At 35.3% G+C, this 16,095-nt stretch overlaps 1 protein-coding gene across 1 annotated transcript in view; it reads left to right on the forward strand.

Annotated features, from left to right (window-relative positions):
• Positions 1-16,095, forward strand: part of LOC150105949 (uncharacterized) — a 140,557-nt gene that overhangs the window by 51,001 nt on the left and 73,461 nt on the right. Inside the window, exon 5 of the mRNA XM_090393711.1 lies at positions 10,601-10,723. Coding sequence (XP_090249837.1) covers positions 10,601-10,723 — 123 coding nt within the window. The remainder of the gene's footprint in view (positions 1-10,600; positions 10,724-16,095) is intronic.

The following is a 16,095-nucleotide window of genomic DNA, read 5'->3' on the forward strand; positions in this document are numbered from 1 at the left end:
TGCCGGTGAAGTGAAGATAGGCAGGTAAATCAGGGATATTGTTTATAAATTAAAGATGCCAAGAAATTATATTGTAAGGATATGTGCTTTGCATTATGGGTACTAAGGCAGTTGATGTGAAGTTATATTCTTGGCTTCATTCTTTATCCAAGTGTAAGCAAAGTTTGCACATGAAGTAACTTCATGACAAGACAACTCATATATAGAGGCTGATGACTTCACATCAACTGACCACTTTCCATTACTTCAACCTTTCTTTAATTTATAATATAACCAAGTGGAAAAACTTTCAGCATCTATCTCTAATCCAGAGTATTTTAATAATAAGGTATGACACCTTTTGGCTACTTGTATGTGAAAATATAACTTCTGCATTACTTCAACCTTTGAAACTGGTCTGGGTAGTGGCACTTACCATAATGCATAGTATTATACATGTCTGGTTCACCTTATATATGTGCTTTGCATTATGGGTACTAAGGCAGTTGATGTGAAGTCATCAGCTTCTATATACATGTCTGTAAGGATATGTGCTTTGCATTATGGGTACTAAGGCAATTGATGTGAAGTCATCAGCCTCTATATACATGTCTGTAAGGATATGTGCTTTGCATTATGGGTACTAAGGCAGTTGATGTGAAGTTATATTCTTGGCTTCATTCTTTATCCAAGTGTAAGCAAAGTTTGCACATGAAGTAACTTCTTGACAAGACAACTCGTATATAGAGGATGATGACTTCACATCAACTGCCTTAGTACCCATAATGCAAAGCACATATCCTTACAGACATGTATATAGAGGCTGATGACAACTGCCTTAGTACCCATAATGCAAAGCACATATCCTTACAGACATGTATATAGAGGCTGATGACAACTGCCTTAGTACCCATAATGCAAAGCACATATCCTTACAGACATGTATATAGAGGCTGATGACTTCAACTGCCTTGGTACCCATAATGCAAAGCACATATATAATGTGAACCAGACATGTATAATGCTATGCATTATGGTAAGTGCCACTACCCAGACCAGTTTCAAAGGTTGAAGTAATGCAGAAGTTATATTTCCATATACAAGTAGCCAAAAGGTGTCATACCTTATTATTAAAATACTCTGGATTAGAGATAGATGCTGAAAGTTTTTCCACTTGGTTATATTATAAATTAAAGAAAGGTTGAAGTAATGGAAAGTGGTCTGGGTAGTGGCCCTTCCTATAATGCATAGCATTATAGGATAATAAGGCAATTGATATGAAGTCATCAGCCTCTATATATGTTTGCTCATGAAGTCATCAGCTTCTATATATGTTTGAGCATGAAGTTACTTCATGCACGAACTTTGTTGCTTACACTTGGATAAAGGATGAAACCAAGAATATAATTTCTTGGCATCTTTAATTTATAACCAAATGGGAAAAATTTTCAACAGGGATGTTGTTTATATACAGTACTTACAGAATGATGTGCATAGGCTGGACTGTGGTAAATGATAATGACTTTCAGTTCTATGTTAGTAAGTGCAGAGTTGTGCAGTTTGGCATAATGATATTTCCAGTTGTATTTATCCAAATAAAACTCAGAGGATAATTGTAATGCTGAAATGAACATTTTGCTTCTTCTTGACATGACCTGGACTACTTTGTGCAGATTTGGTATTCTGGGTTCTTTATACCTTCAGAACCTAGAATACCAAATCTGCACAAAGTAGTCCAGGCTGCAAATAAAATTTATGAAGATGATATTGGGATTATGGAATGTAAATTATGAGCACAGATTGAGAGTACGTGGACTACAGACACTTGTAAACTGGAGAAAGGTCTGCGACATGATTGAGGCTTATAAACTTTTGAAATGGTATTATAGGATATTAAATGATGAGACCTTCTATATAATGAAATTTTTCATTATATAGAAGGTGAAGAGAGGAATAAGGGAACATCTGTGGAAGTAAAGTTTGTGTGTGCTTAAGGGCTCAGTGCAAAATTTTTCTTTGGCAATTCAGTGAGCGAGTAGAACAGTTTGTTTTTGATGTGGTGATTTAATCTAGTGTATACAAGTTTAAGAACATATGACAGCTGGTGTGATTGATGTATTGTCTCCTTTGTAGTCTGATAATAGTAATATAGATGATGAATAACATTTGTCCTACCATGCACTCTTCCTTACACCTGTTTTTACATTGAACCATCTTTTGATGGCTCAACATAAAATTATAAGGATGCTTTTGGTTTGTATCAATAATCATGTCAGGCGTTCACTTATAATTTAATTATTGGCTATTTCTATTGCTCTGTTATAATAATATTCCATTGACACCTTATGTTTTTTTTTTTTTTTCAGGCCTACAAAACTTAAAAAATCCTTGTTATATGAAATACATCATCTGTCAGTATAGCAAACACCATTTTAACAAACGTATACAGTATAACCAACTACTGAAAAGTACAAACTTAATCCTCATAGCACACTGCTGTTCTGCAGGAAATCCCCCCCCCCCCCCCAAGAAACTATTTGTGCAGTCTCTCAAGTTCATTATAGTGAACACCACCTTTGTTTTTCTTAAACTAAGGAAGTGCTCCTTACAACCTGCATGAACTTAACCTAGCATGTTCTTTCCCAAGTTTCTGTTTTTTTTTCTTGTACAGTTTTTCTTAGCTTCATCTCAAACATGCTTACATAAAAAAAAAAATCTTACTTGGAACACTCAGTATAGAAATTCTTTTAATTCATACATTCACATTTATACCACCCTCCTTTTTTTTTTTTTTCTTTTTTTTCTTTTCTTTTTCTTTAATAGGTGGGCACTCTATGCCATCTATGTTATCTGGAATTTGACCTTCTGACTAGCCCTTCTGAATTATGCATTGTAGCTACTGTAAAACTATGCTTTCATATTTGAGCATATCTTGAATATCACTATTTCAGTTGCTTTTTTTTTTTAAATGCAGATTTGTATGAGTTTTTCCTGAGTGCAGATTTATAATTGCTCCTGATTGCATTTCTCATGTATATTTTCTTCTACTGTTGTTTCATTGCTTATTTCCTTTAACAGTTTTTCAGTAAAATTATTCATGCCATCTAGAAGGGGCATCTTCAGCTTTTTAGGTTGTCTTTATAATCTTAGATGTCTTACAATACTTTATCCTCCACTTCTAAGCTTTTTCAAAAGTTACAGAACATTTTGCCACTTTCATGATATTTTTCTGTATTCTTCCTAGTCTTTCTATTACATTTTTTTAGCTACTGGACATTTTTCTCTCTGTCTTTTAAAGATGACTTCGTTGTCAAGAACGTTTCGGGACTGCTTTATTTCTTGAGTCTATTATCATGTTTTTTTTCTGATATTTGGCATTATAGACACCACATGACTGAATCAGTGTTTTCTTTTTCTTCAGATTTTCATTAAGTCTGAGTTTTGATACTTGTTTTTAAACTTTTTTTTCCCTCTAAATAATATTTGAATCTACATACCTGAAAGCTGCATGACTTTGATTCTTGTTAAAACTTTCGTACTTTTTTTTTTCTTTTCAGTATTATACTCATTTTTATCCTGCTCAAAATTAAATTATCATGAAATCCCTGTATAGTCTTATAGCCTGAACTAGTATTGAAGATATTATTATCTGCAATAACATTACCCAATAAGATCTTTTTTATTTCTTGTGTGTGTGTTCTCTCTATATGAATTAATGTGCATCTTTATGATGAAATGTTTTTGTAATGACTAGTTCATGTGCAAACAGAAATTTGGCACATACTTACCATGATTATTATTTTTTTTTTTTCATATTTTTCTAAAACATTTCTATATGTTTGGGATTTATTTCCTACATTGCTGTTGAGATTTTCAACATGAGTCATCTTTTTCTTTACATCAGTGCGTTTTCTGACTTCATTTCATTACTAGAACTTTCTGTGTTACCAAAGCACAAATAATTACATCATTCAATTACCCATTTTAAAGAGCCTCAGTAACTGACTTGGCAATGATGATGTTCTTTGGCTGGAAAGATGTATATTTGAATCCTGTCTAGGATGCAAAGAACCTTTATAAGATTTATTCAGCGGAAAATGAGTTAGTTGGTCTTATATAGGAACAGCAGGTTTTTCTTCCTGGAAAAGAAGCAAACCATCCAGAAGAATACACACACACACACAAATTAACATATATAATATACACTTCGTGCCTTATTTACTTTAGCTGTAATTCCAAACAACCCATCCCAATTTGAAATTTATTCATATCATCATCATCAAATTCCTGATTTGTACCCTCAAGGGATGTACAGGATATGATAGTACTACATGAAAAATTTACATCATTGATAACTTCCTATCTACAATTTTCCTCCAAATCAGTCCGTTGCTTGTCAAGACTCCAATATTATCAGATCTTATATTTCTGTCGTCTAAGGCACTTCATACCGTATCAATCCACCTATATCTTGGTTTTCCTCTGGGCCATTTTCCTGACAACCTGGCAGAGAACACTTGTTTTGCTAATCTTTCCTCGCCCATTCTGTTTAAGTGACCATACCACCTGAGATTAACTCTGCTAATGCATTCCTGGATGCTGACAATGTCAAGTTCTTTCCTAATATCCTCGTTTTTAATATGATATTGCCATTGATGCCATCTATTCACCTCTCTAATCTTGCTCAGGATTCTCATATCTGCAATCTCTAGTCTTTGATCAAGTGTTTTACTTCTGACCCAGCTCTCAGATCCATAAGTTAAAACTGGTTTGAACACTGTCTTGTATACAGCTAATTTAGTGTTCCGACTAATTTCTCTCTTATTCCATATGAATTTATTCAGTTGACTTCCTACCATGCCAGCTTTGTTGATTCTGTTGTCTATTTCCATATTTAATTTACCGTGTTCAGTAAAAATCATGCCTAAGTAGATGAAATGTTTTACTTGTTCCACAGGTTCTCCATTCACAACACACTCGATTCAACGATTCTACCTATTTTCATTGTCTTTGTCTTTTTATTGCTGACCTTCATACCATACCAACATTACAACAGTTATTCAATTTAGTCAGGGAATCTTGCAAACTTGTAGCGGATTTATTTAGAAGTATAACATCGTCCGCATAAAGCAAAGAGCTGACATTAACATCTCCAATTTTGATATCATGTTTAATACCACTTTCCTTCATAATGTGATCCATATAGATAATGAATAACAGTGGGGATAACATACATCCTTGTCTCACACCAGATTTAACATTAAACCATTTTCCTGTACTTTAATTCTAACTGCTGATTTACAACTCAAATAAAGACAAAGAATTGATTGATATAATGCCCCATTTACACGATATAACTGTTGCGTATTGAATAGCTTCTCTCTTGGCACCTTGTCATATGCTTTTCCAGATCGACAAAACTTAAATACAGATCTTTGTTATTCCAATGCTTTCTCAACTATTTGTCGTAAAGTGAAGATCTGATCCTGACAGCCTCTATTTGGCCAGAATCCAGCTTTCTTCGCCAAGCTTTTCTTCTACAATTCATCTCAACTGTTTCTCAAGTATACTTGCTTAGATCTTGCTGGGAACACTCAGTAGGGAAATACCTCTGTAATTCTCATATTCAGTTTTTATTTCTCTTTTTATATATAGGTACTATTAGAGCTCTACTCCAATCATCAGGAATTTGTCCTTCTGTCCAGGCTTTCTGAACTATACAGTGCAGCCACTGTAAGACTTTTATACCACAATACTTTAGCATTTCTGGTCGAATATCATCTACTCCTGCTGCCTATCCACATTTTAAGCCTTTGATGGCTTTTTCTACTTCAAGTATGGATATGTATGCTGGTTGAGTGTTTTTAAACACTGTGCTATCACTGCTTGTTTCGTTTAGCAATTTTTTGAAGTAATTACTCCATACTTCAAGGATATCTTTTTCTCCTGTTTTTTTGTCACCTTTATCATCTCTAATTCCTTTTACAGCACTCTTTCCTCCATTTTTAAGCTTCTTCAACAACCTCCAGAATATCTTACCATCTTCTTGATATTTATTTTCTATGTTCTTGCCAACGTTCTCCCATGACTTTTGTTTAGCTAGTTTTACACAGTGTTTCGCTTTCTTACATTTGTTTCTATATTTTCTAAGAGCACAAGCTGACTTATTTGCCAGGAACTTTTAATATGCTTTCTTCTTATCTTTCACTACTTCTTTAACTTCCTGTGTCCACCATGGAGTTCTGATTTTTCTATCCTTGCAGACAACCTCACCACATGCCTCTCTGGCAGAATCAAACAATGTTTTCTTCAGAGTTTGCCACTGAATCATCTCCAAGGTTTGGTTCCTGTTCTCAAACTCTTTCATTTTTTCTTGAATAATATTTGTGTATTTTAGTCAACAGTTCACATCTGAGACTTGCTTAACTTTTATTCACTTTAAAACTTTCTTACATGTTATTCTTTTCAACATGCAATTCAATTTTATCCTGCTGAAGACTAAATAGTGATCACTTCAAATTACAAATTCTTTGTACACTCTGGTGTCCTGCACCAGTGGAAAAGCATCACTATCAACAATAACATAGTCAATGAGATTTTTCTTGTTTTTTGCATCTTCTCTCCATGTGAATTTGTGCACATTTTTATGTTGGAAACTGGTGTTAGTAATAACTAGCCCATGTCCTGAGCAGAAATCCCACAGGTATTTGCCATTATTATTAGATTTGCTGTTTTCTCTAAATTTTCCCAAAATATTTTCGTATTCATATCAATGTACTTGAAATCACCTGCCATTGAAGCAGTTTATCTTTGTCTTGGTGTTGAATGTTATAGATACTCCCTCCTTTCCTTGGCACTACCTATGTCGACATGGTATTTCTCATAGAATTTTTAGTTTTTAATTAATGTTTATTATTTTGAGACATTTACATAAGCAGGTAATGTCCAGAGGGGTGCTTAAGGGTCAAAGCTGTATAACTAAGAGGAGACCTCCACATAGCCTTTAAAGGAATGCAGAGAACCGACCAGGGCTTCTGACCTAATGTCCAATCCTCACCTTCTCGTGGTGCACCCTGTTGGGTATCTACTTTGATACTGAACGAACGAGGATGGGCTGGCAATTGGGATTTAGCCGACCAAATTGTATTCTTATTGGTTAAACCAAAATAAAAATGATGGTACAACATGACAAAATTTCATGCCGGCTGGGGCGTCGCCCGGTTAAACAAGGCTCCCGTTGTTTTCGCCAGGGAACCAGGGCGAACAGCGAAAAGTCAGCTACTGGAACAAATCTGAAAACAAACCCCAACTCAACATCACCAGAGTTAAAGATCGGTACTATCAACGTACGAAGCCTGAATGGAAAAGAAATGGAGCTAGCCGAGGAATTAGATAAGTACCAGATCGACATAATAGGGGTCACTGAAACAAAAAAAGACCAAAACTGGTGAAATCTTTCTGAGCAATAAATACAAAATGTTATATTCAGGCAATGACAATCAAGGAAAAGAAGGAGTAGCCATAGTGTTCACACAAAATACGAGGCTAATCTTCTTGAATGGCAGTCAGTCTCAAGTAGAGTCATGTGGGCAAATATGAGAATGGGGAACTGGACAATGAGGACTTATTTGTGCCTATGGTCCCACAGAAGGTTCTACTAAGGTAGAAGTGGAGGAATTTTTTGACGCTTTAGAAAATGCAACTGACACAATGAAAAAGGAAAAGTTGGTCGTTGTTGGGGATCTAAATAGCAGAGTAGGAAATGATTGTGAGACATACAAAAATATTTTGGGAAAATTTGGAGAAAAGAGCAAAACTAATAATAATGGCAAATATCTGTTTGATTTCTGCTCAGGACATGGACTGGTTATTACTGACACCATGTTCCAACATAAAAATGTGCACAAATTCACATGGAGAGAAGAGGCTAGGAATAAGAAAAGTCTCATTGACTATGTTATTGTTGATAGTGATGTTTTCTCCCTGGTGCAGGACACCAGAGTGTACAGAGGATTTGAAATTGGAAGTGATCACCATTTAGTCTTGAGCAGGATAAAATTGAATTTCATATTGAAAAGAATAACATGTAAGAAAGTTTTAAAGCGAATAAAAGTTGAGCAGCTCTCAGATGTGAACTGTAGACAAAAATACACAAAGATTATTGAAGAAAAAATGAAACAGTTTGAAAACAGGAATCAAACCTTGGAGATTCAGTGGCAAACTCTGAAGAAAACATTGATTGATTCTGCCAGAGAGGGTTGTGTGCAAGGATAAAAAAATCAGAACTCCCTGGTGGACACAGGAAGTTAAAGAGGCAGTGAAGGAAAAGAAGAAAGCATATCAAAAGTTCCTGGCAAATAAGTCAGCTTTTACTCTCTTACAGAATACAGAGACAAATGTAAGAAAGCTAAACAGTGTGTAAAACTAGCTAAACAAAAGTCATGGGAGGACTTTGGCAAGAATATAGAAAATAAATATCAAGAAGGTGGGAAAATATTCTGGAGGTTGTTGAAGAAGCTTAGGAATGGAGGAAAGAGTGCTGTAAAAGGAGTTAGAGATGATAAAGGTGACATGAAAATGGGAGAAAAAGATATCCTTGAAGTATGGAGTAAATACTTTGAAAAACTGCTAAATGAAACAAGCAGTAATGGCAGCACAGTGATAAAAAACACTGACCAGGCATACAGTCAGGAATACATATCCATACTCGAAGTAGAAAAAGCCATCAAAGGCTTGAAATGTGGAAAGGCAGCAGGAGTAGATGATATTCGACCAGAAATGCTGAAGTATGGTGGTATGAAAGTCTTACAGTGGCTGCACTGCATAGTTCAGAAAGCCTGGACAGAGGGATGAATTCCCGATGATTGGAGTAGAGCTCTCGTAGTACCCATATATAAAAAGGGAAATAAAACTGAATGTGAGAATTACAGAGGTATTTCCCTACTGAGTGTTCCTGGCAAGATCTATGCAAGTATACTTGAGAAACAGTTGAGAAGAATTGTGGAAGAAACGCTTGGTGAAGAACAAGCTGGATTCAGGCCAAATAGAGGCTGTCAGGATCAGATCTTCACTTTACGACAAATAGTCGAGAAAGCATGGGAATATAACAAAGATCTGTATTTAAGTGTTGTCGATTTGGAAAAGGCATATGACAAGGTGCCAAGAGAGAGAAGCTATTCAATACGCTGCAGTTATATGGTGTCAATGGGGCATTATATGAAGCAATACTTAGTCTTTATTTGAGTTGTAAGTCAGCAGTTAGAATTGAAGGAAGTAGAGGAAGATGGTTTAATGTTAAATCTGGTGTGAGACAAGGATGTACATTATCCCCTCTGTTATTCATTATCTATATGGATCACATTATGAAGGAAAGTGGTATTAAACCTGATATCAAAATTGGAGATGTTAATGTCAGCTCTTTGCTTTATGCGGATGATGTTATACTTCTAAATAAATCCGCTACAAGTCTGCAAGATTCTCTGACTTAATCGAATAGCTGTTGTAATAGATATGGTATGGTGGTCAGCAATAAAAAGACAAAGACAATGAAAATAGGCAGAATCATTGAAAATGTCAACTGTGTTGTGAATGGAGAACCTGTGGAACAAGTAAAACTTTTCAGCTACTTAGGCACGATTTTTACTGAAGATGGTAAATTAAATATAGAAATAGACAACAGAATCAGCAAAGCTGGTATGGTGGGAAGTCAATTGAATAAATTCATATGGAATAAGAGAGAAATTAGTCGGAACACTAAATTAGCTGTATACAAGACAGTGTTCAAACCAGTTTTAACCTATGGATCCGAGAGCTGGGTCAGAAGTAAAACACTTGACCAAAGACTAGAGACTGCAGATATGAGAGTCCTGAGAAAGATTAGAGGCGTGAACAGATGGCATCAATGGCAATATCATATTAAAAATGAGGATATTAGGAAAGAACTTGACATTGTCAGCATCCAGGAATGCGTTAGCAGAGCTAATCTCAGGTGGTATGGTCATTTAAATAGAATGGGAGAGGAAATATTAGCAAAACAAGTGTTCTCTGCCAGGTTGGCAGGAAAACGACCCAGAGGAAGACCAAGATATAGGTGGATTGATACGGTACAAAGTGCCTTAGACAATAGAAATATAAGATCTGATAATTTTGGAGTCTTGAAAAGTTACAGACTGATTTGGAGGAAAATTGTAGATAGGAAGTTAGTAATGATGTAATTTTTTCATGTAGTACTGTCATATCCTGAACAACCCTTGAGGGTACATGGCAGGAATTTGATGATGATGATGGTAATGTCCAGAGCCTGTATGGAAGAAAATTTTGTCTAAAATTTTAACTAATGATCAAGTTTTATTATTTTAGTGAGGGCAAAGAACTAACGAAGTGATGCACAATTTTGTAAATTGGTTTATATAAATTGAATAACCATAATTTTTTGGTTTTGTATCTGAGATGAACTGTATATTTGTGATTATACTAAGCATTAAATAGTAATATTTCTTTTCTTTATTACATACAGACGCTTACTTTTTTAACCAGCTATATTTTACAAACAATTTTTGACATATATATTTATGTGTTTGTATAGTTTATATAACATGTTGGGATGACTTTTTTTTTTAAGAAAAAAAGAAGTGTCATGAGTCTTTCATTCCATGTGGAAAAATTTTGTGCATTCCACGTCGTTATCAATGTGATGGGTATCCAGATTGTCCTGGAAAAGATGATGAATCATCTGCAATTTGTGGTTAGTACTTTTTATATTTATCAGGTCATCCCAAAAGTAATATTGTCTTTAGTATTAAGTTCTGAAAGGATATAAAAGATAAATTAGTAATTTAATTGAGTATATATTCTTCATTTGAATCAGTAATGCTCTTCCAACATTGTGAAAGCTTCATAATGCCATTTCTGTAGAATTCAGGAGGTTTTGAGACAAAGAAGTTGCATAGGCTCAATTTCAGGGTCTCTAATGTATTGTATTGTTTTTCATTAATGAAATGTTGCAAACTTCAAAATAAATGATAATATGAAGGTGCAAGGTCAGGAGGATTTATAAGCTTTCCCCAGCCGGCCCCTCAATCTTGGTACAGGTGATTCTTTCACTATGAGGGTGTGCGTTATCGTGGTGAAAAACAACACACCCTTTCAATTGATCGAGTTGTTCACAGTATGCTTTAGCTGTGATTGTTTGGTTTTGTGGCATGAGTTCAAAGTGTATAATACCAGCCATATTCCACCAAACGTGTAACATAACCTTCTGAGGGTGAAGGTCTTGTTTTGGCTGAGGTTTAGCCTGTTCCCCTGAATGAACCCACTTCCTTTGGCGCTTAACATTCTTGTAAAGTATCCACTTTTCATCACTGGTGACTACACGACTCAAAAATGGAGATTGAATTTCTTAAGAATGGAGAGTAGTGCAAATGTTGAAACACGCTCTCTTCGATTGTTGTTCGTCAGTTCGTGAGGAATGCATTTGCCGAGCTTAGACACTATTTTAAGTTCTTGTAAATGGTGATGGATGGTCGATGAATTAAGATCTTTTGCTAAATCTTCAGCAGTTTTACTCTAAATCTTCTTGATATCATTATTGAGAAAGACATGGCACCCAGAGTGAGGGTAGTCTTTCAAACTCTCCCCCCCCTTGTTAAAATTATTGGAACCATTGATGGCACTTTTGCACATTTTTTACAACAGCTTTGTTGCCTTTTATGAACTTATAAAGCATGATGTGCCTAATGTGCTCTTTAGTGATCTCCATAGTATGCAAGGTGGAATTCCTTAGAATGAGGCCGCCTGAGCTTAGCAATACTTATAAAGCTTTAAAAATTCGTGTTTAGAGAAGCTGAGACACATAAACAAGTATAGTATAAAATATGACATTACCTTTGGGATGAACTGATATATTATATACTCATATTTAAATTGTTAAAGTGTATCAGAATTAGTAGGTTAACATTCAGATGTTTCTCAAATTGCTTATCTTCTGAGTATTTGCATATCTTTATATAAAAGTTTACATAAAGATATACAACCTATCTCAGTGTGTCATCATCATGGTGTGTCTGGTGGATTTGAAAGATTGGCATATACCTCTGTAATCTTAGACATACTTTGGTTTGAATCTCCTTAAAAAACATGAACATTTGCAAAAGTTTGAAACACAGATCAAGTTAGTTCAACTCCAATGGTGATTGTAGAATTTTTTCTTCTTGTGAAACAGAAAAACTAGCCTAATTTTTTCCTCTTACAAAACAGAAAACTTGTCCAAGTACATACACAACTCATAGGCATAATATACTTAATATTATGCCTATGAGTTTACTGATGTTCTAGGGCTTTAATCATCATCAAATTCCATTACCATGTACCCTCCAGGGATGTACAGGATATGATGTATTACATGAAAAATTTACATCATTACTAACTTCCTATCTACAATTTTCCTCCAGATTAGTTTGTTACTTGTCAGGACTCCGATATTATCAGTATTCCTCTGGGTCGTTTTCCTGCCAACTTGGCAGAAAACACTTTTTTTTGCTAATCTTTCATCACCCATTCTATTTAAATGACCATACCACCTGAGATTAGCTCTGCTAATGCATTCCTGAATGCCGACAATGTCAAGTTCTTTCCTATATCCTCGTTTTTAATATGATATTACCATTGATGCCATCTGTTCATGCCTCTAATCTTTCTAAGGACTCTCATATCTGCAGTCTCTAGTCTTTGGTCAAGTGTTTTACTTCTGATCCAGCTCTAAGATCCATAAGTTAAAACTGGTTTGAACATTGTCTCGTATACAGCTAATTTAGTGTTCCAACTAATTTCTCTCTTATTCTGTATGAATTTATTCAGTTGATTTCCTACCATACCAGCTTTGTTGATTCTGTTGTCTATTTCCATATTTAATTTACCATCTTCACTAAAAATCGTGCCTAAGTAGCTGAAATGTTTTACTTGTTCCACAGGTTCTCCATTCACAACGCAGTTGACATTTTCAGTGATTCTGCCTATTTTCATTGTCTTTGTCTTTTTATTGCTGACCTTCATACCATATCTATTACAACAGTTATTCAGTTTAGTCAGGTAATTTTGCAGACTTGTAGCAGATTTATTTAGAAGTATAACATCATCTGCATAAAGCAAAGAGCTGACATTAACATTGCCAATTTTGATATCATGTTTAATACCACTTTCCTTCGTAATGTGATTCATATAGATAATGAATAACAGCGGGGATAACATACATCCTTGTCTCACACCAGATTTAACATTAAACCATTTTCCTGTACTTCCTTCAATTGTAACTGCTGACTTACAACTCAAATAAAGACCAAGTATTGCTTGATATAATGCCCCCATTGACACCATATAACTGTTGCGTATTGAATAGCTTCTCTCTTGGCACCTTGTCATATGCCTTTTCCAGATCGACAAAACTTAAATACAGATCTTTGTTATATTCCCTTGATTTCTCAACTATTTGTCATGAAGTGAAGATCTGTTCCTGCTTCATGAAGCTTTTCTTCCACAATTCTTCTCAACCATTTCTCAAGTATACTTGCATATATCTTACCAGGAACACTCAGTAGAGCAATACCTCTGTAATTCTCACATTCAGTTTTATTTCCCTTTTTATATATGGGTACTATTAGAGCTGTACTCCCATCACCTGGAATTCGTCCCTCTGTCCAGGCCTTCAGAACTATGCAGTGCAGCCACCTGTAAGACTTTTATACCACCATACTTGAGCATTTCTGGTCGAATATCATCTACTCCTGCTGCCTTTCCACATTTCAAGCCTTGGATGTCTTTTTCTACTTCAAGTATGGATGTGTATTCCTGACTGTATGCCTGTTGAGTGTTTTTTACCACTGTGCTATCACTGCTTGTTTCATTTAGCAATTTCTCGAAGTAATTATTTCATACTTCAAGGATATCTTTTTCTCCAGTTTTCATGTCACCTTTATCATCTCTAACTCCTTTTACTGCACTCTTTCCTTCATTTCTAAGCTTCTTCAACACTCTCCAAAATATTTTGCTACCTTCTTGATATTTATTTTCTATGTTCTTGCCCAAGTCCTCCCATGACTTTTTTTAGCTAGTTTTACACAGTTTTTAGCTTTCTTACGTTTGTCTCTGTATTCTCGACTTTTGATATGCTTTCTTCTTATCTTTCACTGCCTCTTTAACTTCCTGTGTCCACCGTGGAGTTCTGATTTTTCTATCCTTGCAGACAACCTCACCACATGTCTCTCTGGCTGAATCAATCAAGGTTTTCTTCAAGGATTGCCACTGAATCTCCAAGGTTTGGTTCCACTTTTCAAACTCTTTTCATTTTTTCTTCAATAATCTTTGTGTATTTTAGTCTACAGTTCACATCTGAGAGCTGCTCAATTTTTATTTGTTTTTAAACTTTCTTACATGTTATTCTTTTCAATATGAAATTCAATTTCATCCTGCTCAAGACTAAATAGTGATCACTTCCAATTTCAAATCTTCTGTATACTCTGGTGTCCTGCACCAAGGAGAAAACATCACTATCAACAATAACATAGTCAATGAGACTTTTCTTATTTCTTGCCTCTTCTCTCCATGTGAATTTGTGCACATTTTTATGTTGGAACATGGTGTTAGTAATAACCAGTCTATGTTCTGAGAAGAAATCCTACAGGTATTTGCAATTATTATTAGCTTTGCTCTTTTCTCCAAATTTTCCCAATATATTTTTGTATGTCTGACAATCATTTCCTACTCTGCTATTTAGATCCCCAACAAGGACCAACTTTTCCTTTTTCATTGTGTCAGTTTCTTTCTCTAAAGCCTCAAAAAATTTCTCCACTTCTACCTTAGTAGAACGTTCTGTGGGATCATAGGCACAAATAAGTCTCATTGTCTAGTTCCCCATTCTGATATTTGCCCACATCACTCTACTTGAGACTGCCTGCCATTCAAGAAGATTAGCCTTGTATTTTGTGTTGAATACAATGGCTGCTCCTTCTTTTCCTTAGTAGTAATTGCCTGAATATAACATTTTGTATTTATTGCTCAGAAAGATCTCACCAGTTTTTGTCTTTTTTGTTTCAGTCAACCCTATTATGTCAATCTTGTACTTATCTAATTACTTATCTAAACCAATCTTTAACTCTGGTGATGTTGAGTTGGGGTGTTTTTTCAGATTTGTTCCAGTAGTTGACTTTTCGCTGTTCACCCTGGTTCGCTGGTGAAAACAACATAGGTCTTGTTCAACCGGGCGACGCCCTAGCCAGCCAAAAATTTTTTCATGTTATACCATCATTTTGTATTTTGGTTTAAGCCAATAAGAATACAATTTGGTCAGCTAAATCCCAAATTGCCAGCCCATCCTCGTTTGTTCAGTATCTAGGTAGATACCCAACAGGGTGCATCACGAGAGGTTAGGATTGGACATTAGGTCAGAAGGCCCTGGTCGGTTCTCCGCATTCATTTAAAGGCTATGCGGAGGTCTCCTCTCAGTTATACAGCTTTTACTCTTAAGCACCCCAGGGCTTTACCCCTCACTCTTAATTCTAAATGCATACCAAAAGTCAACATTTTATTGACTTTTGTATTGAATCTGCATGCATTTGTATATTTTTAGAGATTAGTGAGATGCATTGGAAGTGTACAAGATTTGTTTGGGAAGTTACCTAACTTTTGAAGTATCATGTCAACAAGTGCTACTAGCTCCATGCTTCATATAGTGCAATTTAGTGGCAACATTGGGAAATAGCCTAGCAAAAACTGCAATGTTATGTTTTGCTTAGTTATTGTACTACTTCTGTTTGTGTCAACATGTGTTTGGTGTGTCTTGTGATGTTTTTTTATTGCGCTTAAAATGAGTGATTTTAATGATCAAGAAATTTGTGCAAAAGTTTTGTGTCAAACTGGGAATATCTTTCATGAAGATGTTTGAAATGTTAAAAACAGCATTTGGGAATGAGGCTTTAGGCCTGACTCAAACATATGAGTGGTAGAAACGTTTCAAAAATGGCCGAACTTCAGTTGATGATGATCCCTGTTTAGGATGACTCTCAACATTGAAAATTGACAAAAATGTTGCAAAAATTCGTGAAGTAATCTGTTCTAACTCATTTA

This window comes from Typopeltis vanoorti, chromosome 6 (assembly GCF_054136105.1).
Source record: "Typopeltis vanoorti isolate ZY-2024b chromosome 6, IOZ_Tvanoo_1.0, whole genome shotgun sequence".
Classification (NCBI taxonomy): domain Eukaryota; kingdom Metazoa; phylum Arthropoda; class Arachnida; order Uropygi; family Thelyphonidae; genus Typopeltis; species Typopeltis vanoorti.